This window comes from Camelus ferus, chromosome 33 (assembly GCF_009834535.1).
Source record: "Camelus ferus isolate YT-003-E chromosome 33, BCGSAC_Cfer_1.0, whole genome shotgun sequence".
NCBI lineage: Eukaryota > Metazoa > Chordata > Mammalia > Artiodactyla > Camelidae > Camelus > Camelus ferus.
This window is the reverse complement of record NC_045728.1, coordinates 3,588,239-3,615,817: the sequence shown is the minus strand read 5'-3', so window position 1 is coordinate 3,615,817 and position 27,579 is coordinate 3,588,239. Positions and strand designations below refer to the sequence as shown.

Sequence of the window (27,579 nt, the reverse complement as noted above, 5' to 3'; positions counted from 1 at the left end):
TAACGACTTGCCGGCTCGGAGACAAGGGGAGAGCCAAACTCTCCTCTCCCCGTGCCTGCGCCAGCCAAGCGATTATGAGACTGTCAAAGTTCACAGGGATGGGGCCCTCCTTCTTTCTCCCAGCTTCCTCATTTGCTGGGTCATTCATTAAGCAGGACAGAAGTTTCACTCTCAACTTCAAGAAGTCAGTGAGTCACGTCAGTCATTTCCGGGGCTTGGTGTCCAGGGCCAGGTGGCAAAAAGACCAGACACCTTCCCCGGCCTGAGGCCTCATTACTCACCTGGCTCCTTAGAGGGAACCCAGAGCAAAGTGACTGCCCCACCCTCCCCCAACTCCCCTGGGAAAGCGAACGCCTTGCACAGAGCCCAGCTCCCCAGTAGAAAAAGGCTGGGCTGTCTAATCAGACCTGGCTGAACACTGGCTCTGTCAAGGCTGTGTGACTTCCTCTAAGTCAGTTAAGCTCTCTCAGCCTCAGGTTTCCCACCTATAAAATGGTGATTATGTTTTGACTGCACATACCTTAGCAAAATAATTTCACAACACCTGGCACTCTGAGACTTTGCTGGTAGGAATGTAAAATGGTGCTGCCTCTTCGGAAAACTGTCGGGCAGTTTCTTAAAAAGTTAAACATAAATTTACCATACAATCCAGCAATTCTACTCCTAGGCATCTCCCTAAGGGAAATGAAAACATATGTCCACACAAAGACTTATGTGTGAGTGTTCATAGCAGCATTATTCATGAGTGAACCGCAGAAACATTATGCCAAGTGAAGGAAGCCAGACAGAAAAGATCACATGTTGGATGAGTCCATTTACACGAAGAAAGGCAAACCAAGAAAAGACAAATCTATAGAGACTTGAAGTAGGTTAGAGTTGCCTGGGGCTGAGCGCCACTGGGGGCGGGGGGTGGGGTGGGGGTAGGGGAGAGGAACTGAAGACGGGCAGGAGGGAGCTTTCCCGGGGTGATGGAAATGCTCTGAAATTGGATTGTGGGGATGGATGAACACAACTGTAAATTTACTAAAAGTCACTGAATATACACTTAAAATAGTGGAAATTTATATCTAAATCTTACCTCCATAAAGCTGTTTTTTAAAACCCACCAGGCATGTGGTAGATACTCAATACTATAGCAAATCACCAACATTTAATAAGCATTTACTGGAAAGCTACTTTAAACACATTACCTGCCGTCACTCAATTTAACTCATTTCTTTCTTTTTATTTTATTTTATTTCTTAATTAAAGTATAGTTTACAATGTTGTGTCAATTTCTGGTGTACAGCATAGTTCAGTCATACATGTACATACATATATTCATTTTCATATTCTTTTTCATTACAGGTAACATTTATTTCTAAGGCACATTTCTTAACTTCACAAACTTTAGTCTTTCAAATACCACTTTCAACTGTTTTTTGCATATCCACTCACCATCTGTACCATTATCAACCACCACCCTTTTATCATTGAAGTTTCTGGTTTATAAAATTGTTCTTTACAAAAGATCTGTTGTGTAGGGTGTAAATATTTAATTTAATCCACATCCACTTAGGCCTGCCTGGTGTTTGTTTTTCATTTCTATTTCACCGTGTTACATAATGCCAAATTCATCTGCCAATTCACTCCATTCAATTTAGGGGGGGAAAAAGCACAATAGCTTTTTGGTGTTGTATAAATACCAAATATTTAGGTGATCAACTGAATTTTGCTGTCAAATTGGGCTAGAATTGTTTACATGTTCTTCTTGTGCTCCAATAATAGATGAAGGTGTTTTTTTCTCTCCATGCTTTTACTTTTCAACCACCTACTTCTCTGAGTTTGAATCAAACTCAGGAGTTGGTTAAGATCAAGGTTTCAATACCCAACCAGTCAGGAAATCTGAATTTGGCCTCTCCTAGCTGGGAAAATCACCTGAAATTCTAGAACTGCACTGTCCGATATAGGACAACTAGGAATATGTGGCTCTTTAGGTTTAAATTCATTAAAACTAAATAAAATTTAAAATTCAGTTCTTCAATCACACTAGGCACATTTCCATCTAATCAAAAGCCACACGTGGCCGGGGCTTCCAAGCTGGAAGCCCAGATGTAGAACACGTCCGTGTCCCAGAAAGAGCAGTTACGCGGTGCTGGTCTAGAATCCCAGGCCAGCAGTTGTATCGTTGCCCACACTTTCCAAACTCCCCGCCGTCATCTTCCTAACTTTGAAAAACCTGTGCGGGTGCAACTCTGGATGAGGAAGCTGCGGACAAGACACGAATGATGGAGACAGAAGTCGCTAATTAGAATTCTCACTCTTCCCTGGAGACTACTTCTGGTCCGCGACTCAGGCTTCTGTCCTGACCCACATCTCTGAGTTGTAAGATTTTCAGAGAGAGATCTTACCAAGAGACAGAAGTGGATCTACTCACCTATTGTGTTTATTTATGAAGCAAATTTTAAGGATTTGAGGCAAATGTAATAGGTAATCCAGTTTTGTCTTTAGACAAATTTCTAAGTCACTGCTTCCTTCTTGGAGGGCAGACTACTGGTCAACTAACAGCGTACAGCGGGCAGGAAGTTGGCCAGTATGCATCCAGTGACTCCATGAGGTCAATAAATGGTCCCAGCTCAGGAACACTCTTATTTTTGCAGAGGACAAACTCTACTGACAAATAAGGCAACAAGATAAGCTAACACCTGTAAATCTTTGAACTGAGGAAAAAGAGTTAGCAAATGAAACTTCTCATGGAAGCAGCTTTCCAAAACCAATAAGGAGATTTTTCTTAAAATTTTCCCCATTGTTTCTATGCACCTACTGCACTGTGATTTAACTTTTCATTGGGTTTCTTCTCCCTCTGTATTTTTCCATTTGGTTTTTACAGAATTGAGCACTATAGCTTTTTCTAAAATGATTCCATATACCATTTTAACCTTAAATCACCCCATTTTATTAGAACGACTTATAAAGTGTTCATTATTTCAATTAATAAAAGTATATCCTTTTCAATGATTGCTTTGGGGCATGACTACAAAGTTAAAACACTCAGAAAGTTATATAAAACTATAAAAGCCTTCAGCCAATGACAAATGTGCTCCTTGGGCATTAAGCCATTTTAAGTAATTTTAAAGCAGCTTTTACAAAATACCCTCTTACGGAGAGTTCAGCTGAAGAAAGAGAAATGTTGGTACAAACTCTGAAGGAAGCCAAACTAGGGCCTTCACCAGGACTGAAGTGCAGAAGGACTGATTAATCTGAACAAGAGTTTTCCATGAAGAGGCCTCTGCGGCTTCCAGGTCCCTCTTCTCCAGGTGGCAATCTGGGACCTGTAAGTAGGCGTGCCCCGCCGGAGCTCAAACTGCTGCAGTGCTGCAGAGGGAGAGAGGCAGTCACTAGGGTAACCCGATCTCAAGCCACTGGGGACTTTACAGGCATGGTCAACACTTACAATTCTCCGTAGAAGCAATTGGCAGCTTATTCAGACTCTCCAAGACGAGTTCAATCTCATATTTTGAGAGTTTCAGAGGTGAGGAAAACAAATCTGATGAGTTTTCATTTCCCTGAATGCCAGGCAAACATTAGCATCGTGTGTTGTCACCACTGATTTCCCTGCAGCTCACTACAGGCTCATCACCATTCCTAGGTCCTCGCCTTCGCCTCTTTGCTGTAACAATAATGAGCTCGGAAAGAGAGGCTCTGAGAAGCCTCTTTGGTTTTAATCAGCCACTCAAAGTAACTGGTTACAAATAACCTCACTTCTTGTTGAGCATATTATTCAGGGCGGGGCTCAGACCACCTGACTAAGTACAGTCACATGCTTATAAAAAAGCATGTTCCCAGGCTCCACCTGAGACCCAGAGGCTCAGAATCTCTGGAGATAGGTGCCAGGAATCTGCATTCTAATCGGCTGTCTTCCATGAGCTTCTTGCAAATTTGAGACAGAATGGATGGAAGATAAAGAGGGTTTCTATGCCTTTTGCTATGAAGAAACAAGATGACTCAGAAATGCAGCTAAATCTCTGAACCAGAACAAAGGAAAATTAATAATTGAGAAATAACTCTGGGCAAAAAGCGGAAGCAGAAGAATTTTAAAGCTATAAATACTTTTAAGGAGTTCAGTGACTTGGCAAGCCCTTGGTCATCCTCTGTCCCTCATTTTCCAAGCCAGCTCCACGTTCAGATATCTTTTCACCAGCAAGCATTTGTCTTCTCTTTCTTTCCATTTCTCATTTGTAAAGTGAGAAATAGAAATTCCTGTCTTGTGTACCACATAATGTTTTTGTAAAGATGGAGAGATGGATCGAATGAGACATGTGAAAGCAGTTTGCAAACTATAAAGTGCTTTACAAACATGATGAGGTCCAGGGAATAGTGAATTGTATTATTTTTTCATTGGCTAATTTTTCATCATTTTGGGAAAATCAGTTACTAATTCAATCTTCTCTTCCGTGAATTAGGGCTATGTCTTTGGATCATGAGTGAACTATATTATGGCACAATCAGTTCATTCATTGTTTGTCTTTGCAATTGAGTTAACATGTGGTAATTTACACTGATTGTGGAGACACTCAGATAAGATGTGTTACTGAGGGCTCTTCACAAATGTAGACACAATCCAAATCTTCATCCCTCTCAGCGTCCTTTATTTTGTCTCTTTTCTGCCGTGCATCTGAAATTATCTGTTTAAGACTCACTGACATAGAAAACAAACTGTAGTTGCCAAAGGGATAAGGGCGCAGGGGAGGGATAAATTAGGAGTTTGGGATTAATGGACACGCACTAGTATATGTAAAATAAACAACAAGGACTACTGTACAGCACAAGGAATTATATTCAATTTCTTGTAACAAGCTATAATGGAAAAAAATCTGAAAATACGTGTATATGTATGTATGCATATGGATAACTGAATCGCTTTGCTGAACGCCTGAAACTAACATTGTAAATCAACTACACTTCAATCAAAAATAAAATTTAAAAAACTAAGTTATCTATTTAGTTTTAAAATAAGTAATACATTTGTAAGAATCAAAAATCAAAAGGTATAAAAAGTCTCTTTAACTTCATGATTTTTTTTTAATGATATTCTTTTTTTTTTTTTAATGGGGGTACTGGGGATTTAACCCAGGACCTCATGCATGCTAAGCATGCGCTCTGCCACTGAGCTATCCCCTCCCCACAAGTCTCTCTAAACTTCCATCTCCCACCCATATAATCCCCACCCACCTTGGTAAGCAGTTGCTGTCACTGATTTCCTGTGTATACTTCCGGAGATGGCTCTCACGCGTACACAAGCAAGTGTAAATCTGTACCATCCCTCCTTCGCTTTTCCGCACTACGGCAGCAGACTCCATACACGGCTCTGTGCTTTGCATGCTTCACTTAACAATAGATCCTGGAGATCTGTCCCTAACACAGGATAAAGAGTTTCCTCGATCTTTCTCACAACTGCAGTAAATTCCATTGAATAGCTGAGCTAATAATTCATCTAACCAGTCTCACTGTGATAAAATTTTAGGTGGATTCCAATCTTTTGTCATTATAAATAATACTGTAGTGAATAAACCTGAACATTCGTTATTTTCCATTTGTGTGAGTATGTCTGGAAGATAAATTCCATATGGCTTCTTTTCCAGCCTCTGAATGTTTTGGTTGATTTTTTGGGACTATTCCCAAGTTGTACACATCTTTCTTCAATTAGGGAAACCAAAATTGTACACAATACGCTGAGAATAATTTTGCCAGTGCTGAATATAGCAAGATCGCTTTTCTCTCTTTTGTTCTTGCAAATCAGATCTGCCAAAATTATAAGCCAGTTTTCAAAAACGGTCTAACAACAGCTCTAAAAAGTAGTTTATTAAATATAATGATCTAACTGCTGAAGAATATTAAATATCTAAGCACCATGATTTCTAGTTATTTGACTGCTATTTGCTTTTTTTCCCTCTTTAACACATGTTCTTTGTTTTGGTTTCTATCTTTATGCAAGGGTTTGATTAAGGTCAAGGCTGCCCAATACACAACAAGGAAAGCAATAATGAACAGGGGCAGCTTGGGAAAATATTATTTTAACTGTCAAGTATGTATGGGGCTAACTCTTCTGACTTGAAATAGTTGGTCGTACTATCGGATCATATGCCTTTGCTTTAGAAATATAATCACCACAAAAATATAGAACGTCATCAGCCCAGGAATTCAGTAGCTATAGCCTGTTAGTGTTGCAGGCGTCAGCAATGGCTGAAGAATTTCCAGTTTTCTTTAACATTTGTTAATGCTCAATGATTCAAAGTGACTGAGCAGCAGGCAGAAATAGCCACTAACTCTAAGAAAGTTTCAAGGTATTTACTTATAGCTGGCTGATAGAAAATAGCAGGAAGGCAGGACTGAACACCCAAAAATGTTTTATAAAGAACTAAGCAAAATGGCATGATGAAGAATTAGAAAGTCATTCTCACCTTTTCTCAAAGGTAAGACTCCTTTACCCCATCTGTACCTTTTGTCTCTAAATTCAACCTCATAGATCCTGGAAGCGTCAACCTCGATCTATCGAGGGCAGCAGCCAAGAGCAAAAGATGAAAAACAACCCATACAAGAATCACTTCTCCTGCAAGGATAGGTTATTGCCCCATACGTCAGTCTTTACTGCTTGAGACGGTTGCAAACTTTTTATTTGGGGATGTTAACTCGATCTCACGATACACGAGTTATCACTTATCCTCACCAAATTTGTCAATTGATATGTTTGCCTTATTGTTTATCTTTAATGTTCTCTGAGCACTTTGGTGTAAATAATTTCTACCAGATCTGAAAGGCTGCATCCATAGTCCAATCTCAATGATTTGAATCACAGTTACGCATTTTTAAAAATTTACTTTTATCAAATACTCAATTCTGTCTGCCTCCTACAGGCTCTCCATTTTGGGGCAACCTCTTATTCTTCAGTTTCACCATTATATATATATATAAATATATGTTTTAGCATGCATCTCAAAAGAAGACAATTTTTTCTCACATAATCACAATACCATTGTCCCATCAAACAAATTTAACAAAGCTTCTCCAAGTGAGCCTTCATTTCATAATATTTTACTGTGGCTCTGTAATTCAATGTGTGAGTTCCAGCAAAGTGTAGGTGATACATCCTTGGTTTCCCCAAATGATCAGTAAATCTGGTCATTCCGAGATGAGCAACTGCTGATGCCGTGATGGTGGGGTTAGTCACCACACCGTGATCAGCACCCTGTCTGGTCTGCAACCCATCCCCTCAAAAGGAGTGGGACCCAGAGTGAGCTACTACGGCAGGTCTGGAAACATGTCAAGTCTCCAGCAACCTCCTTCATGTTAAATGAAATGAGGGATTTAAAAGGTGATTTGGACCTCGTTTCTGGACTGCTGGACGCAGAACCCTTTTTACCTCAAAATTGTACAGACATCATCAAAGGTCCCTGTAGGGCAGGCATCCAGGACCTGTGTTGAATGCTGCTAACTGTGCTTTTAAGATGTGCCAGAAAATGTGATCGGGAACAGCTTCTCATAAAAAGTTGGCAGGGAGAGAGCCACGCAGACACCTTCAGAATTCGGCTTACCAGCTCACCTTCTGAGAATAAAAGTACTGAGTGTTAGTGTACACTTATCTCAAGCAGCCATTTGCGGAAAGAATAGTGTTGCGAGGGAAAACACTGGAAACAACTCATTTTCAACAACTGGACAAATATTTGGTGGCGTTGAGCAGTGTATGTCCAGTCTTGTACTTCAGAGAGACCTCTGGAAAGAGGCAAGCTTCGGGTTCAAACTCTATTGTTTCCACCTATTTTCTATGTAACCTGAAACAAGTTACCTAGTCTCTCTAAGCCTCAGAGAGTTGTTGTGAGTACTAAGTTAAAAATTAAATAGAGTAATTTCCAGCTTCTCATATACCTCGAAGTTGGAAAGGATGTTCCCCAAATAGCTAGCATGAGGATGCGGGTCTCCTGAAAACAGTAACCCTGTTGTCAACTGATGTGTTGTCTTCTGGTTCTGCGTGGCACTCTCCTCTGAGCTTGGTGACCTTAAGATAGTCCTTTAAAGTTTCTGTTAAGATCAAGTTTCTGAACTGCAAAACAGTGGGCTACCATATGACCCAGAATTTCTACTTTTAAGTATATACCCAAGAGAAAGAAAAGCGTGTCCACACAAAAACTTGTGCACAAACGTCCATGAAAGTGTTATTCGTAGTAGTCCAAAAGTGAAAACAGCCTAAGTCTCCATCAGCTGATGGCTGGATAAATTACACATGGTCTCTGTCCATGTAATGGAATATTATCTGGCACAAAGAAGGAATAAAGTACTAATTAAATGCTGCAACGTGGTTAGCCTAAGTCTGAAAACATAAAGCTTAGAGAAAGAAGCCAGTCACAAACGACCATATATTTTATGATCCCCTCTATGGGCAATGTCTAGAAAGGCGAATCTTGAGATCCCAGAAAGGAAACTAGGAGTTGCCTCAGGCTGGGAGGAAGAGGGTGGGGGAAACCGAGAGTAACTACTGAGTACGGTGGGGTTTTTCTTTTTTTTTTTTTTTTTTGGCATAAATGAAGATGCTCTAAAACTGATTGTGAAAATGGTTGCACGACTCTGTGACTACACTAAAAACCATTTAATTGTACACTCAAGTGGCTGAATTGTATGGAATGTGAACTATATCTCAAAGATGTTATATATAAAAATAGAACAAAACAACAAGCAAAAAACCTGAAACAGACCTTGGGGTCCCACCCAGGCCCTCTCACCCTGTGAGGCTCCACCTGAGAAGCTGGCTGGGCTCACTCTTCCACAGTTCTTTCTTCTTTTTTTTAGGTATCATCAATTTTATTTTATTTTATTTTTTTGAACTTCTGTTTTTCTAATTGAAGTACAGTCAGTTATAATGGATCCATTTCTGGTGTACAGCACAATGTCCCAGTCATGCATGTACATACATATATTCATTTTCATATTCTTTCCATTAAAGGTTATTATAAGATATTGAATATAGTTCCCTGTACTATATGGAAGAAATTTTTTTAACTCTTTTTTTTTAGTAACTTATTTATTTAGGTTTTTTTTTTTTGGAGGGGGTGAGGGAGGCAATTAGGTTTATTTATTTCTTTATTTTTAGAGGAGGTACTGGGGATTGAACCCAGGACCTTGTGCATGCTAAGCATGCACTCTATCACTTGAGCTATACCCTCCCCCTTTAAATCTATTTTTATATATAGGGGCTAACCTCTTCGGCATTTCTTAATTGAAACAACAGGCAAACATTGTCAATATAAGCCAAAGGGGGAAAAATGGCATATTAGTTTGTTCTACATCTTACCTTTAACTCAAAGGTTTTTAAGTAATTTAAAGCCAAGGGGTTCACAGACTACTTAGTCAACGTATATTTAATAATGCACAGAATAACAAATAGGGAACCAAAATAAGGATCCCAGGAAGGACAGCTGGGAAGGGATGAGATTTGTAGCTACCTTGGCAGTAAGATCCAACCTAAACTGAAAGTTGAGACACAGAATAATTGCCACTGTCTATTTCCTACGAACTCTCTCTCCCCAGTTCTCCCTTCCTATTTGATTTTCATTCAGTTATCACTCTCCCCCATCTCCCAGCCCTTCAGTTCCTCGGGAGGTGCTGGTTGACTTAAGACACTCAGCACATTTTATTTCTGCCCTTCTTCCCATCCCCCCCCCCCTTATTGATTCAGGAGTGGGGATGTGACCTAAGTTGTTTAGCCAGAGTATCTCAAGACACTTGTTTGGAGGGCCGGGGCAGAGCTGTCTTTCCCCCTGGACAATTTCCTGAGCGGATGTAGGACGGAAGCCAACGGTCGCAGACAACTCATTGTTAGTCTGTGGATGAGGAGAGGAGGAGGACCAGGAGACTCACAGAGATCTGAGCTGCAGTACTGACTGGAGGCACGCCTGAGCTCTACATTGTCACCTCTAGATTTTTCCCAGTTACATAAGCCAGTAATTACCATTTTTGTTTAAACCAGATTGAGTAGACATTTCTATTATTTACAGCCAAAAACATAAAAATGAGACAATTCTAATAAATTCTAAACTAAAATTGAAGCTTAATGTTTATTAAGATGCTTAGGACCATGCCTGACGTGTAGTAAGCTATAGAAATGTAGTTATAGTTATTATTACTGTGGAAGTGTTAGTATCACAAAGCAGAGAAAATAATAATGAGTAACTTATCAACTTAACAAAGCATCATTTTGTTTTGTTTTTAGTTTTTTTTAATTGACGTATAGCCAGTGTACAATGTTGTATCAATTCCTGGTGTGCAGCATAATGCTTCACTCATATGTACACATACGTATGTTCCTTTTCATGTTCTTTTTCATTGCAGGCTACTGCAAGTTATTGAATATAGTTCTCTGTGCTGCACAGTAGAAGCTTGTTGTTTATCTATTTTATATACAGTCATTAGTATCTGCAAACCTTCAACTCCCAATTTATCATGTCCTGCCCCCTTTCCCCTTTGGTAACCATAAGTTTGTTTTCTATGTCTGTGAGTCTGTTTCCATTTTGTAAGTAAGTTCATTTACATACTTTTTCTTTCTCTTTCTTTTCTTTTCTTTTCTTTTCTTTTTAGATTTCACATGTAAGTGATATCATATGGTATTTTTCTTTCTCTTTCTGGCCTATATCACTTAGAACAATGATCTCCAGGTCCATCCATTGCTGCAAATGGGATTATTTTATTATTTTTTATGGCTAAGTGGTATTCCATTGCATACATATACCACAATTTCTTTATCCAGTCATCTGTTGATGGACATTTAGGTTGCACTGTTAACAAAAGGAAAATGAAAGAGGAGAGCATCGTTCCTCCCTCCACTGTAAAAGTAATACACATCCACTACAGAAAATTGGGAAACACAGAAATACATTAAGAAGACTACAAACATCATTTACAATCCTATTCTCTAGAAAAAAACTGATACTTTGGTTTATTTTCTCTAAGTCTATTTAAAGGTCTAATTGAAATTATTCTATATATACAAATTTGCATTCTCTGCTTTTAAAAATTTTACCATATCCCATAAGCATTTTTCCATCTTTCACTCTCATTTTGGGTTATTTCCCGAGGATGGAGTCCTAGAAATGAAATAAGTGAGATTTATAGGGTTCTTTTGAACATGAAATGAGATAATGGATCCAAGAGACATTTGAAAATTGAACAGCACTATACAAATATGAGCTATTATTGTAATATCATTATCCCTTTGCCTAAACTTGCTCCTGGTCTGAATCCTCTATCTTGCTGAATTGTACTAGTGTGATGGCTGCCTCCATAAACAACCAGCCGCAATTACCTACTGCCTTGTATTGAGTACTTATCATACGCTATGCATTGGGCTAAACCTGTGACTACTTCATCCATTATTCCTTTTCATCTTTGTAAGATCCCTGCTAAAGAGGTGACATTATCCTTTTTTACAAAGAGAATTCTGAGCTTTGATGAAGCTGAATCATTTAAGGTCACACAACCAGAAACTGTAGAGCAGGAATTCGAATCCTAAAATTCATCTGAGTCGAAAGTCCCTGCTTTAACCACTTGTTATCTGCCATCAGGCCCTGCCTTTTCCCCAGTGTGCATTTCTGTATCCCTCAAGTCACTGAGTGGGGCACTTTCTGACCCCTGTGTCATCCTTCTCTGCGTTTCTACTTCTTCTGCCCTGGTTCAGGCTCTCATTGTGTCTTCCCTGGATGATTTCAACAGTCTCCTGCTCTGATGAATCCCCAGTCTGTCCTCCTGCTGGCAGAGTGATTTTCCGAAGATGCAAATCTGACCATCATTTAGTGCTTCCCCATATCTGTCAAGATAAAGTTCGTAATCGTTAGTAAGCATCCTTTCTTCTCATGATCCCTCCTCTCTCTGTTGTTCCCATATGGTGTCAGGCTGCTTCACACTTTCCTGTCCATGCCCAGACCCAAGACTAGCCATAGCTGCCTACTTTGCTCAGGTGATTCCTATCTTTCCCAACTCAGTTAAAGCATCTTTTTCTCTGGAAAGTGTTTCCTGTTATCATCACACTTTTTGACATTGAACAAAGAGCCTTTATTTATTAAGCAAATTGAAAACGAGAAGTAGACCTTATTTCACTTTATATCTCAAGCAAAGGACATGGTATGCTGTAAGTGCTAAATAAATATCTGCCAGACGAATACTTAAGTGACTTTGGTATTGATGTCTCACCAGGAAATGTTAGGATGTATTAATAAAATGCACACTGTGCAGAAAAACAACATTGTGGCCTATATAGCATGTGAAATATTGTACTCAGTTCTGGAGTCTGCATTTTTAGAGGCTGATTGGTAAACTGGTATGCACACAGATGTATAAAGAAGGTAACAAGGTCTGGTAACAATGTTGCATGGAAAATGGTTACAGAAATGAGTCTCTTTACATTAAAGAATTTAGAATGAGGAGGGCAGGATGGGTAATGACAACCCTCTTCACATACGTGATGAAGATTAGCTCAATAAAGTCAAAATGTCTAATCATAGAACTGTGAGTTTCTCCATCCTTCTGTTACAGACATCATAGAAAGGAGTTCGGTACAAAGTAGAAAGTTACCCAAATATATTCACACACTTCAAGCCTCTCAAGCTGAGAAATTTCACATCCACTTTTCTGAAAAGCAAGTACTATATAGAAATCACCAACAATAAGAAGTTTTAGTGCAAGCAGTTCCCAGCACTGAGGTTTTTTATCATCATTTTGTATTTTCTGCGCTGAAGGCAGAGGAAATCACTCAAAGAAGCACCAAACAACAACTCTGAAAAAAATGCGGCTTCATAGCCACAGTGTAGGGGCAGAACAGCCCAAGGGATGGGATGACGCCTTTCAGATGAAGACTCAGGGCCAACAACAAATAAAGGAAGGTAAACAAACAGGCAGGGCCACATGCAATAACAACTCCTCCAAAAGTGATTTGCAGCTAGAGGCAGCTTTTCTGCAGAGCTAATGAAGATTAAACTCCAGGACCACTTTTTTGCCCCAGTGTCCTCCCAGGCTCCTACAGGGACCCTAAAATTTTCATGTTTGTCCTTACAGGGGCACCCAAGATTGTATACGTTTTAGACCTTACAGAACTTGTTTCCTCCAAGCTGGTAAGCCACTTTACCAGCAAAACAAAATGCAGCACATTTGTCGTGTGTGTAAAGTTACTTTTTTCAAACCTTGTACTTCAGCCACACCTACATACCCAGGTTGTAATCAGTTAAGTCAATATTATTTTTGAAAACAAAAAATGTTTTCCATGAATCCTCCAGGGCCAGGTTCTTTTTTATGTCTAGATCCTGCTTTGGCATTATTGAAATTTGGGGGCCCTGTGTTGATTTGAAGTACTTCATATTTTTGTCTGTTTGACTTGCTTAAAAATCAGATCTCATTTTAGTTTAGACCAGTAAGAGGTATAAGAAAGGCTTTATAAATCAAAATATTTAAATTTTAATTGCCTACTCATCTGATGAAGGTGAAACTCATGTAAAGTTAAATCTGTTCTTCTTCTAGAAGAGCATCCTTCTGAGAAGAGATTCCACCTGCTCAGTGTCAGTGGCAGAGGGAACACAGAAGCCTTCTAAGCAGGAGAGAAAGGTGGATGGCTAGGTAAATTTCTAATCCCTCTCGAGTCACATTTTTATAGAGTGGCTTCTCTGTTTATTAATAGAAGTGTGATTTTACAGACCATCACAAATGCAAGCCAAAAAGGATGGCCAGCCGTGGATACATTTTCCTTGTATCCATCGAGGGATTTATTAGGTGAATGCTTACTGGTATCTGGTAGTGAGCTGGTTAGCATGATTCCAGCAGGAAACCTGAAGTCTCTGAGTAGCACAAACCAACACTCAGTTTCCTTCTTTGTTGGTGACTGGTTTTGGTTGTGGGTGAGTTATTTAACCTCTCTGAGCCTCGGTTTCCTCGTGGGCAAAATGAGTGTAATATTCATCTCACAAATCTGAATGGTCTCTCTTGCATGATCAGTTTCTCCCCTTCCCCAGTGGCTTCTCATCAATGATAAACAGCAACAACAGCACAACAACAAAACCCTCCACCACAACCGCACGAGGGCTGCTAGTTCATTCTCTCAATGGGAAACCTCTTGGAGGAGACGGCCGTACTTGTTAGCTCTCCCTCCCCAGCCACTGAGACCTTCACTTCCCGCACGTAGCTTTTAAATGTACAAAGAAATGACCAGTGCCCAAGTTCAATGGCCTCCAAGTTCAGTGATCCTTTCTCAGTCTTGGAATTGGAATTCCCTGGAGAACTTAAAAAAAAAAAAAAAAGAAATTGAGTTTCTTATGCCACTAGCCTTAGTGATTCAAAATTTCTGAGGTAGGAGCTGAGGAATTTGCCTTTTCATAAAACTTCTTGGTTGATTTGGAAAAGCATCCTGATTTGGGAGCAACTACTCTAGCCGGATTTACTTTACCTGAATAGGTGTTGGATGAGTAAGTGTCAAGTGGATGAGCAGATGCTGCTCATATAAAGATACACTTAAGGATATAAACTGCTTTTCCCCCCCAAAATGAAACATGCATATCTTAAGTGTACATGAAAGATAACTTAAGTGAGAGTGTGATTCTTAAGAAGATAGGAAGCAAGGGGTTATTTTAGGCTTTTTACTTTTGTGCACAAAGGGTAATAAACTGAAAACAGTACTCTTCAAAGGACTTGCTCACTGACATGAGCATATTTAGGATGAAAAATTATTCTTTGAGAATTGGAAGATGAGGCATGTTCCTGTGATTGTCACTTAACAAAAAGAGGGTAGCAGTTTAAAGTCAAGAACATTGATGAACAGGGCAACGAACTTATTAATGCTCCTTCAGTGAACTGAAAATGCAAATAAACTTCTTTCAGGACCTAATTAATTTTAGGCAGAAAACACCCTAAATCATTTTTCTATATTTCCCTGCCCTGTCTCATGATGTCAGAGCCCAGCCTTGAAAATACAGTCCCCAAAGTGTGAATACTGAGGCCACCGTGCTGAACTGAAGGAATTTCATTTGCTTTTCTCTTAGCATTTAGATTCATAGAAACTTACACGCCCCTGAGTTTGAGTCCCTGACTTTGTGGGTCAGAAACAGGTTCCAGAGGGTCTGTAGGACTCATCCAAGGCTCCACAACAGAATTAGGACTTCCAGTCACTTGGCACTGTTTCCACACATATCTTCCCAGAAACTTGCACTTCATGCTTTTCACTTCTATACATTCATTTTTCACTGAGTCACAGAAACTGGTGAAATAACACAGGTTTTTAATATTGACACTTGACAGAGAAGGAAAGGCAGTCCAAATGATGAAGTGCTTGCCCATGGTCATGAGCTGCACTAGTCAGCTTGGGCGGCCGTAATGAAATATCCCAGACTGGGTGGTTTAAACAGCAGGAATTTCTTTCTTACAGTTCTGGAGTCTGGGAAGTCCAAGAGCGTGGCTGGCCAACTTGGTTTCCCCATGATGAGAGCTGTCTCCTCACACGGATGGGGATGGGATGGGAGCCAAGCTCTCTGGTCTCTTCTTATCAGGGCACTAATCCCCTCTTGAAGGCCCCATCCTCATGAACTCATCTAACCCTAATTACTTCCTAAAGGTTGCATCTCCAAATACCATCCCACCTGGGGAGACAGGACTTCATACACGTAAGATGGGGAGGACACAATTCAGTCCATAGCAACAGTTTCAGAACTAGGACCAGAACTCAGCAGAACTGGTTTCAGTGACGCTGCACACACACATGCTGGGGTCTCCAGGGCGAAGGGCCCTGCAGTACGACAAATTCATGTCTGGTCAGTGGCAGAAGAGAGCTATAGAAATAAACAGGGGAGCAAGCGCACAATGGAAAACGACATTCCGGGGATTCAGAAGCAGAAGACTTTACCTTCAGGCGAGTAGAGGAAGATAAAAATGTTTTCAAAGAGTAAATATTGGAGCGAGGACAGTGCAGGCATGGGGGAAAGGTGCGGGCTGGCTTTGGGGAATGGGGTGGAGCCTGTTCCCCCGCAGGAACGGGACATGTAACGCAGTGGGGCTGGGAAACCCAGCGTTCTTCTGGTGGCCGCACTGTGTGTGCTCTGTGGGCACTGTCTCTTCCCTCTTACTGTCTGTTCCCGGGGTAGAGACCCTGTTTTCTATTTACTTGGAAACTAGCAAGCACTCTGCGGAGGGTGGTTCATAAATCACGCGGCTACTGAAAGGAAACAAAGCCAGTGGCGCTGCAGCCCTGGTGGGGCCGTGCCAGCTGTGAACCGGGCAGCGGGACCTTTCCCAGCTGAAGTGGAAATGTAATGGAGCAAGAAGGCAGAGAGAAGCAGGTCTCTTGCTAGTGATCGTAAACTGATGAAGAAAGAAAAATGATCTTTTCCTGAAACACATGAGGAAGGGGACCTGGGCTTTGAGGTCAACGTGGACCTTGCACCACTGGTCTCCGGCAGGAGGCAGCGATACCTGGCTCGAGTGGCCGCTGGGAAGGAAGAGTAAGGATGAGGCCTAAGGAATAGGGGTCAACAGGGTGGAAACACGGCCAGGAGCGGCGAGGAAAGGGCAGCGCTGGAAAGGGGCGCGCCCTGCGCGGGGGTCGGAGCGGAGGGAAGCTGCTTCACGGCAGCCCTTCCTCTGCCCAGAGGGCCTTCTATAAGCCGGCCTGGCACTCCGAAGAATTCATCCTGTTTTTTTATCCTGTTTTTAATAAAACCGTTTTCAGAACCGAAAAGAGGGCGGTACCCAAAGGAATCTGGAAAATACCCCGCAGGGGTGGGGAGCGGGGCGTGCCCATATCAGGCGGCTGCAGGCGAACAGACCAGCGCAGTGCGGGCAGATACCCGCGCAGGGCGATGGAGCCCGGGGCACGCCCCCGCCGGTGCCGAGCCGCGGCCCCCCACGCACCCCACGCACGCTACACGCACACCCCACGCATACCCCACGCACGTCCCCGCGCCTCCGGGCCGCAGGGCCCGGGGGGCGGGGCGTCAGCGGACGGGGGCGGGGCCGGGAGGGGGCTCGCGGCTAGAGCGGTGGGAGGGACGGGCTCTTCCGTCCTTTGATTGGGCGTGAGCTGAATAAGGGGCGGTGTCTTAGGGCCGCTCTGCGGGCGGGTATTGGGGGCCGGAGATGGAGGGCGTGGTTTTGTGAAGTCAGTTCCGGTTGGTGTAAAACCCCCGGGGCGGCGGCGAACGGGGTTCAGATGCTTCTGGGTCGCGGTGGGGAGAGCGTCCGTAATCTCTCTGTGTGTGTGTGTGTGTGTGTGTGTGTGAGCTTGAGAGCCGAGCGCTAGAGCGACCCGGCGAGGGATGGCGGCCACCGGGACCGCGGCCGCCGCGGCCACGGGCAAACTCCTGGTTCTGCTGCTGCTCGGGCTCACGGCGCCTGCCGCGGCGCTGGCTGGCTACATTGAGGTGGGGACCGGGCAAGCGCCCGAGCCCAGTCTCCTGCGCCCGCCGGCGGAGCGCGGCCTGCGGCTGGCGGGCCGCGGGGGCCGGGCCGGGCTGGGGGCGCGGCGCGCGGGTTGGTGGGGGTGGTCCGGCGCTGCGGCGGGTCTGGCGCGCCCTCCCCCGCCCGCCCCTGCTTGGCGCAGTGCTTAGCGCTGGAGGTCGGGCTGCGTTCGCCGCCGCAGAGGCCAAATGAAAGGCATCGGGGTTGCGGGGGGCGGCGGGCCGTCTGAGCCACCCCCAGCCCCCAATCCCGCCCTCGGCGCCGCCACATCCTCTGGGGACCCCGCGCCGCTCCTGAACGCCCACCCGCCTCCCCCGGGACCGCGCGAGCTTCTTGCCGTGTGCCCCGCGGCCCCGCGGCGGCCCGCAGCCCCGGACCCGGTGCGGCTGGGCTCGCTCCGGGGCGCCCCGCAATCCCCAGCCCCGGGCTGGAGCGGGCGGCGCGCTCTCCGCGCGGTGCCGGGGCTTCCCACCGGGAAGCGGTGGACGCGGCCTTTGTTGGCGTGGTGGGCCGGGCCGTGGGGAAGTGCCGCGGTGCCGGGGCGAGCTCCTCTCGGGCTGCACGGAGCTGGCTCCCGCACCCCGCGGCGGGTGTGCCTCCTGCTTCCTACGGGCCTCCCTCCCAGATCCACCGCTCTGGCACCGGGCCTTCGGGAGGAATTGTTAAATATAGCAGCTTGCCCGAGTCTGATAAACAAGGGGAGAGCCCTCTCTGCCGTCGCTCCCTTTTGTAGTGGGTTTCCGCGAGTGGGGACGGTGCCCGTGAATACGTTGTAAAAACTCTTTTGTTTAACCGTACTTTTTTAGTGTCCAAATTTAAGTAGTTTTTCTGCACCTGATAACCACGTGAACATCGTTGTACCTCGAGGTGGTTGCGTTGCCCGCGCTTCTGGGGACTCGCTGGGGTCCGGGCAGTGGGCAGGCCGGGTGGCTGGGGTCCGTGGGTCCTGCCGCGTGGCCTGTCCACTGCCGCTTCATGGAAACCTTTCTGTTCCTGAGGGAGACAAGGGACTTTTTACTTGCCCTCTCGAAATAGTGCTTGAACTGTCGGACTGGAATGTGCATTTCTGGTGCAGTTTATTTCCCCTCTTCTCTGTTTTAAAAATTACAACGGATTTCTGCGCATTTGGCTAATTTCAGAAGGAAGTGATATTGCATTTGATTACATAGGCATTGACCGAGAAGTTTCTAATAAAAACACCAGGTTAGAATATGTTCTTCTGAAGAATGTTTAAACATTTCCACGATTAGAATAAATCTAATCAAGAACAAGCAAGCCTCTGATGGAACGGCTTGAAACGTTTCTATTCATTCTGCTTAAAGCTTTGATCCTTTAGGGAGAAAAAAAGGAAGTTTTAAGTAGAAATAGTTAATGTTTATATACGCGTTCTTTTAGACTAGGGTTATTTTAGTTTCCACACGATGGTTGGTTAGCTTTACATTTGTGATTCCTGCAGGAAGGCAAGCTAAATCAGTGGGCTGGGAGGGGAAGGAAAAAAAGGATTTTGTATGGAATGTAGTTTTAACTCTTAGGTCAGGGTGTCAAAAACCATTGTTCACACTATTTTACCTCGCTTCCCGGGGGTATGAGTACTTTCAAGCACTAGTGAATTCACAAAAAAGGGCTCATCAATTTTAAAGAACATCATCTTTTCAGGTTTGAACAGAATAGTAACACTCGGTATTCCTGCAGAGAAAGAAATTAACAATGTCAGAATCAGGTTGTTGTGGATTAAATTTATTACCCACATCCTAGTTCAATTGAAAAGTCTGGCTAGACAGAAAGTAGGAAATTTGATATTTCCCTAAAATGGTTTTTGAATGCCATTTTATGTAACTTCTGCTATTTGGAACTATATTTTTGCCTACAGTTACTAAATTATCTTTCAAATAGTTTTTCCTTATGTCAAGCAGGCAGAATTTCATTCATATGTATATAATTTTATTTTGTTTATTCGCTTTCAGGCAGAAGCCTGCCTAAGCCTTAATTTAGATGAGAATGGCCTAAATCAGGATTGTCTTTGGGACAGACCTTATTGAGATTAGCCAAAGGGATTCTGGCCAAATCCCTGATCAAATTGCTTTGGCACAGAATTATTGATTGGCGAATCTTGAATGTTGCTTGGTGTTGACTGAATTAATCTCTTACACCTGTTTAAAAGGAAAAAAAAAATCTCTGTGCTCAGGGTCACTTCCTCTGTTAAATCCGAGACAAGTTCTGTTGTGGGCATGCTCCCACTGGGAATTCTCAGACAGTATTTGTGCTGAAATTCTGCACTCTGTACAGTGGACACTGAGGCTTCTGAGAGCTAGAACTCGAGTTCATTCTGCCACATTTCAAAGTAAGTGCGCCCTTCGGTAGCCAATTTTCAGGAAACTCAAAGTGTGACAGCAGAGGTGGAGGATCAAGAAGCCGTGAGTCGGCATTTGAGTGATGGTAGAAGGGATGTCCGATTATCGCCTGGATGGATATCAATGCTTCTGGTAGGAACTTCCGTCTTTATTTATCATATCTATGTTAAAACTAGTTTGATGAATATGGTGAGCTGAATCTTAGCCATCAGGCCCTCCTTTTGTAGCACTCAATTCCTCTGAAGCTGGGCCGCCCCACAGCGTAGCTACCTGACCTGAGTTTGCAGTGTGGCTATTGTGATGGAGACATGAATTTTCCATTTTGTTTAATTTTAATTAATTTACATTTAAAAACAAATACTCCATTCAGTGTTTGGAAGACTTTGGACTATGTTTGAAACAACTTGGTATGTGAATCTACTTCCTGAACTACGTTGTATGACATCTAAATGGCATATCAGATATTTCCTGTGAAAGTTTAACATCTGAATTGAGATATACTCTAAGCGTAAAATGCATGCCATATTTTGAAGACTTAATGTGAAAAAACTTGTAAAATAACTCATTTATAATTTTTATATTGATTACATTGACGATAATATTTTGCACATTGAGTAAAATATATTAAAATTAGTTTCACTTGCTTCTTCTAATTAATGTGTCTGCTAGAAAATACAATATATATGACTCACATTTCTGCTGGACGGTGCTAATCTAATTTTTTGCCTAAGGCTGGTGCTGCTTGTTTTTATTGGCACAATTTTTTAGTATGTTGCTATTTTTCCCCCCAATAAAGTCTTGCTTGAAGTTGGTCCAGCATAGTCTTAAGAACAATTCTGAATTTTTTAATGTAATTTTTTCCATTAAAATTTTTATTTAAAAGTAATTTCATGCATCCGGAAAACTGCAAAAATTGTACCACTTTTTATACCCTTTATTTACCCAAATTCATCAGTTGTTAACATTTCCCCTATTCAGCATGTGCTTTATCATTCATTTTGTTATTATGCATTTTTTGCTGAGTTCTGAGAGGAAGTTGCATGCATCATGCTCCTCTATTCATGAAAGCTTAAGTGTGTATTTCCAAAGAACCAAGGACATTGTCCTATGTGACCTTAGTATAGTTATCAGCCTGAGGAAATTTAACGTTGATACAATACTTTGATCAAATCTACTGTCTGTATTCCATTTTGTCAGTTGAACCAGTAATGTTCTTTATAGCATTTGAAGACATTTTTTTAAATTTAAAAAGCTTTAGAGTTATTGGCAATAATATGTGAAAGTAATACGTTATTTTTTCCAAATATAAAAATCATATTTGTAACTTACCTGATACTGTTTTGACCCTGCAAAATCAAAACTTAAAAGCCTTTCAAGATTCTTTAATTACGTTACTCACCCTTACTGACTTCTTGGGCTTTTGTGTTCTTTTTAAAATAATAGAAGAAAAATTGTATAGATAGTGCATATTCATTGAAAAGTTTAAAAAAGTGCATATAAACAATAAGAAATGGAAAATAGTCTGAAATCATGTTATCCAGCAAAATCTCACTCTAAATGTTCTGGTGGCGCATGTCCCTCTAGAGCACCAGGTGCATAAGTTTATAAAAGTGACATGTATTGCATGGTTTTCTCTTTTTTTTTTTTTTTTAAATTGAAGTATAGTCTATTTACAATGTGTCAATTTCTGGTGTATAGCATAATGTTTCCGTCATAGGTATAGGTACAGGTACATACAATCTTTTTCATTATAGATTAGTACTAGATATTGAATATAGCTCCCTGTGTTCTGCAGTATAACTTTGTTGATTATGTTTTATATATGGTAGTTAGTAATATATTGCATATTGAAGCTGGTACCTAACAATTATTATTTCAAATTGTCCTAAAATGAACTACTGAAATAAAATAGTTATCTGTGTGATAAAAAGTAGGGATAAATTTTTGTACAGTAATTGCAGTCTGTGGAGGGAGGCCATTTGAGAATTCAAAATCGCCCACAATCCAATTTTCCTGAGTTGTTTTTTAGTGAGATAAACTAGATTACCTTGACTCTTAATTAAATTTAGTCTAGTGTACCTTGATTTATGGCCTGAGATGGAAAGTGAACCATGTAGGTAACATTCAAATAGAAATGAGTTCCAGTCCTTTATATCGACTACAGCTAATAACTACTTTTTGCTCAGAGAAATTTTCTTCCATAAGCATCGCACAGCCTTTTTTTAATGAGATCTTGTTAAAGGTAGCTATGATCTATCTTTAAAATAAGACTTTTCACTTGTTACTCGTCCCGCTAGTGTTTGTTGAACACTGTTACGAGGTTCTGTGTTAGACGCTAAACCGTGGAGTAATGAAGCAAACATGCAGAGTGCCTTTTCCTCTGCACAGGGCACTTGCATGTAATTTCTCGGCCCCACCCCCAGAGATTCTCCCTGGGTACCTCTGGGATTCTCATTGTCACGAGCTCCCCAGGTGATTCTTTGTGCAAGTAGAGAAAAACAAACTCCAGCAAGCAAAGAAGCCAGCATAACTCATTTGGGTGCATTATATAAGTCCCTGATGAAAATCTGGTGAAGTAGTATTCCTATCTGCACCTAAAAAGGGAGTCAGGAGAGGCCAAGGGTTTGAGGTCATGCAGCAGGGCTGGGGTAAGACTCTGTCCTAATCTGAGTCTACAGATCTTTTTTCTGCATCAGGGTGTTTGGTAATACTTCTCTTTAGGTTGCATATTTCTTTTTACTCCTATTTACCTGTCTTCTCCACTACCAAAAATCCTGATATGACTATTTTCTTTAAATGAAAGTAATTTCATAGATGCTGCAATGTATCATGAATCAGTATATAGTGAACTGTGTTATCTTTGAAGGATGTAATTACAGGGCACTTTGCCTTTTCGCATTTTCCATGGATTTTTATAAAGATGTCTAATGCTTTTTTTTTTTTTTAAAGCGAGTTCCCTGTTTCTCTCTCTCTCTTTTTTTTTTTTTTTTAAAGTAGTAAGCTTGTTCATCTTTGGATTCTGAAAAAAAACTTTTAAGAAAAGAAACTGTGACCACCTGCGGGGAGTCTTATCAAAACCAGTGTATGGGGTTATTTGGAAGAGAAAGGTTACTGGCACCAGATTCACAGCCACTGGCCTAGTTGACAGACAGACTGTTAGGAGGAGGCTGAAACAGTAACCAGTAAGACTGGAGTCAGATTTTGGTCTAGAAAAAAGCGTTTGCAGTGGGGCACCTGCAGTGTGGGCTCAGCAAGCAGCTCGGCACAACCTTTCTCTGATGCAACATCCAGAGGAGCTTGGGGCTTTCTCAAAGCCCATCAGCATGAGACCCCTCAAGTCTTACGGACAGATTTATATCAGATGCTTCCAGCCAAACCAGACTGTGGGCAGGGGGATCGTAATGCAGTGACAGACTTGGACCACACATTGGGTTCTGTTGGAAAGGAGGGCTATGGATGTTGGGTAGATAACAACCTAACATTGGCCACAAGGGCATTCTCCACTTGGGAGGTTATACAGCAGGGCTGGCTGGGAAGAAAGAACTAATTTATTCTTCCCTAAATTATCTGTTGAGTTGAAAGTTTGCTGGTGAAATTGAGACATCAGAGGAACTTCTCACACAGTTTACTAGGATCTCGGCACTTCATTTGAGGAGATAACGCCATCCAGGACGGAATGGCTGGAATGGGGAAATATATGGAAAAATTTATAAGGGAGATATATTTAGCCTAGAGAAGAAGAAAACATGGGATTTGGTGTTGTGGTGGTGAGGAGTATAAGCGTTTTCAGATTTTTGTGTGTTGGCTCTGGAAGGCTACATAGATGACTTGCCCAGGCAGAAGCACAGTTTTTATCTGGAGAGATGATCCAGTGAGAGTATAAAGTGTGTAGGACCTTTTATTTGATTCCTCTTAATTGTGAACATTACCAGCATAGTACAGTAAATATATAAAAACCTTACTTATCTCCACCACCCAGCTTTGTTAAATTTTAACACTTCGCATATTTGCTTTAGCCTTTTTTTTTTTTTTTTAAAGAACTTAAACATTATAGATAGAGAAATAAAACATAATAGAAAGGCCTCCTGTGAACTTACCCCCACCCTATTAACCTTCCTTTCTGGGAAGTAACTCTTGTCTTGAGTTGGGAATTCAGGATTTCCATTCATGTTTTCATGCTGAGAGAGAACCCTTTCATCTCTTTGGATTCCAAAGAAACTTGCCCGAGCTCTTAGAGTTGTAATAAATATTTACTTATCAGTTCAGAGTTTGAGCACATTAGGATGATTTCAGAAAGTAAGAATGCTGAGATATTTGAACTGAAAGTAAAGATTTAGCACCGTACCCACCCACGAAGGTGCCAAGCATACAAGATCCCATTGCACCCCCCCCCCGACCCACATCTAAAGTGTTTTTAAGCCTTTAAAATTTAAATACACAAAGGAAAAAAATTTACAGCTCGGTGTATTTTTCTAAAACAGGTACTTGGGTAACCAATGCCAAAGTCAAGAAGTGGAAAGTCCCCATCCCCCGCCCCCCAGAACCGTCGCCCTGATTTTTATGGTAGTTAAGTCTTGCTGTTCTTTACAGTTTTACCACCAAAGCACTCGTACCGAAACACTGTAGTTTAGTTTTCCCTGTTTTCTAGCTTTGTGTGAAGAGAGTCCTTCAGTATGTGTTCTTAAGCATCTGGTCTCTTGCACTACACATTGCTGAAGGTAATTTGTGCTGTTGCGCGTGGCTGTGGGTCCCTTGTTCCTTTGCTGTATAGTATTCCAGAGCAAAAGAAACCACAGATTGTTTTGTTGACGGACCTTTGGAATGTTCCCAAGTTTCAGGTTCTTGAAATAATAGTGTCCTCTGTGCAGCTTTAGAAGTTCTTAGTTTTAATGTCTACTTTATCAGTTTTTAAAAAAAATTTATGGTAGGTGCTTTCTGTGTCCCATATGAGAAGATTTCCCCACCATGAGGACGTAGTTCATCTCCTACGTTGTCTGCTAGGAGCCTTTTGTTTTGCCTGTCACATCGGGAGCTACAGTTTACCTGGAACTGGTTGTTGTGTAGGTATGGAGTAGTGGTCTTTTTATTTTTATCTTTTCCCTGTGGCTGTCCAGCTTGCACCCATTATTGTCAAGGTCATCCGTTCCCTCCTGTTCTCCCATGCCACCTTTGTTGCTAATTAGTACTCAATGTGGGTGAGTCGTTGTTGGAAATGTTAGGATATCCTTTTTTATGGATGAATAATATTCTACTGTATGTATATTTGTGTGTGTGTATATATTTTCTTTATTCACCTATTAATCGACACTTAGGTTGCTATGTTTATCCCCTTTAACTCCTTTGGAAGTGGTTGTTATTTACTTCTCTCTCATTACTTTGGAACGTATTTATATAATCTTTTGCTATCCCTTTAGTGGTTACTTGAGACATTTCAATCTCTTTCACTTACCAATGTCTTACATTAGTTGGTACTTTTACCCTCTTCTTGTATGAATAGAAGGGCATTAAAACACTAACTCTATTTAACCCCCCTTAACATTTTTGCCATTGTTGGTATGTATGTTAATTAAATTTAAACTCCAGAAGATCTCACATAAGCCATGTTTTATACAATCAAATGAATTTGGATCAAAAAAAAAAAAAACAGACAAATGAACTTAAATATAAAACAGAAACAGACCCACAGACATAGAATACAGACTCATGGTTGCTGGGGGTGGGTGGGTGGGAAGAGACAGACTGGGAGTTTGAGATTTATAGACACTGACAGGTATAGATAAACAAGTTTATACTGTATAGCACAGGGAAGTATATTCAAGATCTTATAGTAGCTCATGGTGAAAAAGAATATGAAAATGAATATATGTATATTCCTGTATGACTGAAAAATTGTGCTGTACACCAGAAATTGACACAACATTGTAAACTGACTATAACTCAATAAAAAAATAAAAATTTGAAAAATGAATTTAGGTCAGTAATTATCAGCTCTGGAGGCACACTGGTATCATCTAACTTTCACTAGAACACAGATTGCCCTCACTCCCATTCAGACAGATTACATCAAGGTCTTTGGAGGAGAGAGTGTCAAGCATTAGTATTTCTTAGAAGCTCCTCTGGTGATTCAAATTTATCATGAGATTGAGAGCCTCTGATTTAGATTTACATACATACTCTCTTTGTTAGTCTTCATGCATCTTGTATCTGACATTCTTTTTCTGATTGTTTTTTATCTTCCAAAATATATTTTAGAATTTTCTTAAGCTTGGCTGGTGACATATTCTTTCATCAAGTATCTGTTTCAGTGACATTCTTGCAAGTTCATTGAAAATATTTCTTTCATCATTTTAAAGATCTTATTCTTTATTCTATTCCTGGTACTTAATGTTATCAATATCCTGATGTTAAATATTACCGATAGCTTACCAGAATTAACTGTCAGATTGTTACTCCTTTGAAGATAATGTGTCCCTTACCTCTGACTACTTACAAGATACTTTTCTTTAATCTGATTTTCAGCTATTTTACTATGCACTTAGGTGTGGATTTTTAAAAAACGTACAGTCCCTTGATATCCTTTGGGGGTTGGTTCCAGGACACCTCCCCCATACCAAAATCTGTGGTATTCAAGTCTTTTATATAAAATGAGCTAGTATTTGCACATAACCTATGAATAGCCTCCTGTGTACTTTCAGTCATCTCTAGATACTTACAATACCTAATGCAGTGTAAATGCTATGTAAATAGTTGTTGACCCATGACAAATTCAAGTTTTGCTTTTTGGAAGTTTCTGGAATTGTTCCCCCAAGTATTTTCAGTCTCAGGATATGGAAGGCTGTCTTCTGCTCGTAGAGCTCCTGGAGTCTGTGGTTTGATGTCTTTCATCAGTTTTGGAAAATTCTCAACCATTGTCTTAAGTATTAAAATATTTAAATATTGCTTCTGCCTTACTTCTCTCCTTTTCTCTGGGACTCCAAAAACTAACAACTTAGATGTTGCTATTCTGTCCTTTATGTTTTTCCATGCCTCATTTGATAGATTCTCTTCTGATCCATCTTTCTGCTTACTAATGGGTTCTTCAGCTATAGTTAATCTACTGTGAAGTCCTGTCCATTCAGTTCTTATTTTCAGTTATTGTAGTTTTCAGTTTTACAATTCAAAATTGATTTTTTAAGTTGTTTTGAGATAACAGCTGAAATTCTCAATTTTTTTGTTTTTTTGCATTTTTGAACATGGTACGTGTACTTAGTCCATGTCTGGTAATTCCTTTAACTGGGGTCCCTGTGGGTCTTTTCCTATTGTCTGTTTCTGTTGATTATTCACGTTACGTTGTCTCCTAGTTTGTCAAATTATTTTTGTTTATGTGCCCAACATTGTATTTACGCAAATGCTTGTAGATTAATTTGAGTCCTAGGCTAGTGTTACATTCCGAAGAACGTCTGATTTGCTCCTACCTGGAGTTTGAAGAGCTGCCAGTCCAGAGTCTCAGTTTCTGTGAAGTCCTGCCAGAACGTTTGGATTACCTTTCTAGGTTTCAGGCTGCTTTGGGGTACCCACTCCAAACCACAGGTGTATTTCCTTTCCCATCTCCTTCCCGCCCTGGACTCCAGCTCCTTTCTCTTCAGTCCTTCCAGGCTGTCAAAAAGCAGACCTCAGCCACTCCCTTCAGGGTCTTCGAGCACCCCCAGAGTGAAAACCCCAGTGCAGTGTTCACCTCCTTGGGCTCTCATCCTCCCCTGAAAACTGACCTGGGAAATCTTCACCGTCTTTTTGGATC

General features: G+C 41.4%; 1 protein-coding gene across 4 annotated transcripts in view; it reads left to right on the top strand.

Moving 5' to 3' along the window:
- Positions 1-17,189: 17,189 nt before the first annotated feature.
- APLP2 (amyloid beta precursor like protein 2) overlaps positions 17,190-27,579 on the top strand; it is a 58,515-nt gene continuing 48,125 nt past the window's right edge. For 3 of the 4 annotated variants that reach the window (XM_032472640.1, XM_032472638.1, XM_032472637.1), the window contains exon 1: positions 17,191-17,414. In XM_032472640.1, the coding sequence (XP_032328531.1) occupies positions 17,310-17,414 (105 nt within the window). In that variant the 5' untranslated portion in view covers positions 17,191-17,309. Of the gene's footprint in view, positions 17,415-27,579 lie in introns of all 4 variants that reach the window. The other variant, XM_032472639.1, reaches the window with a different exon arrangement.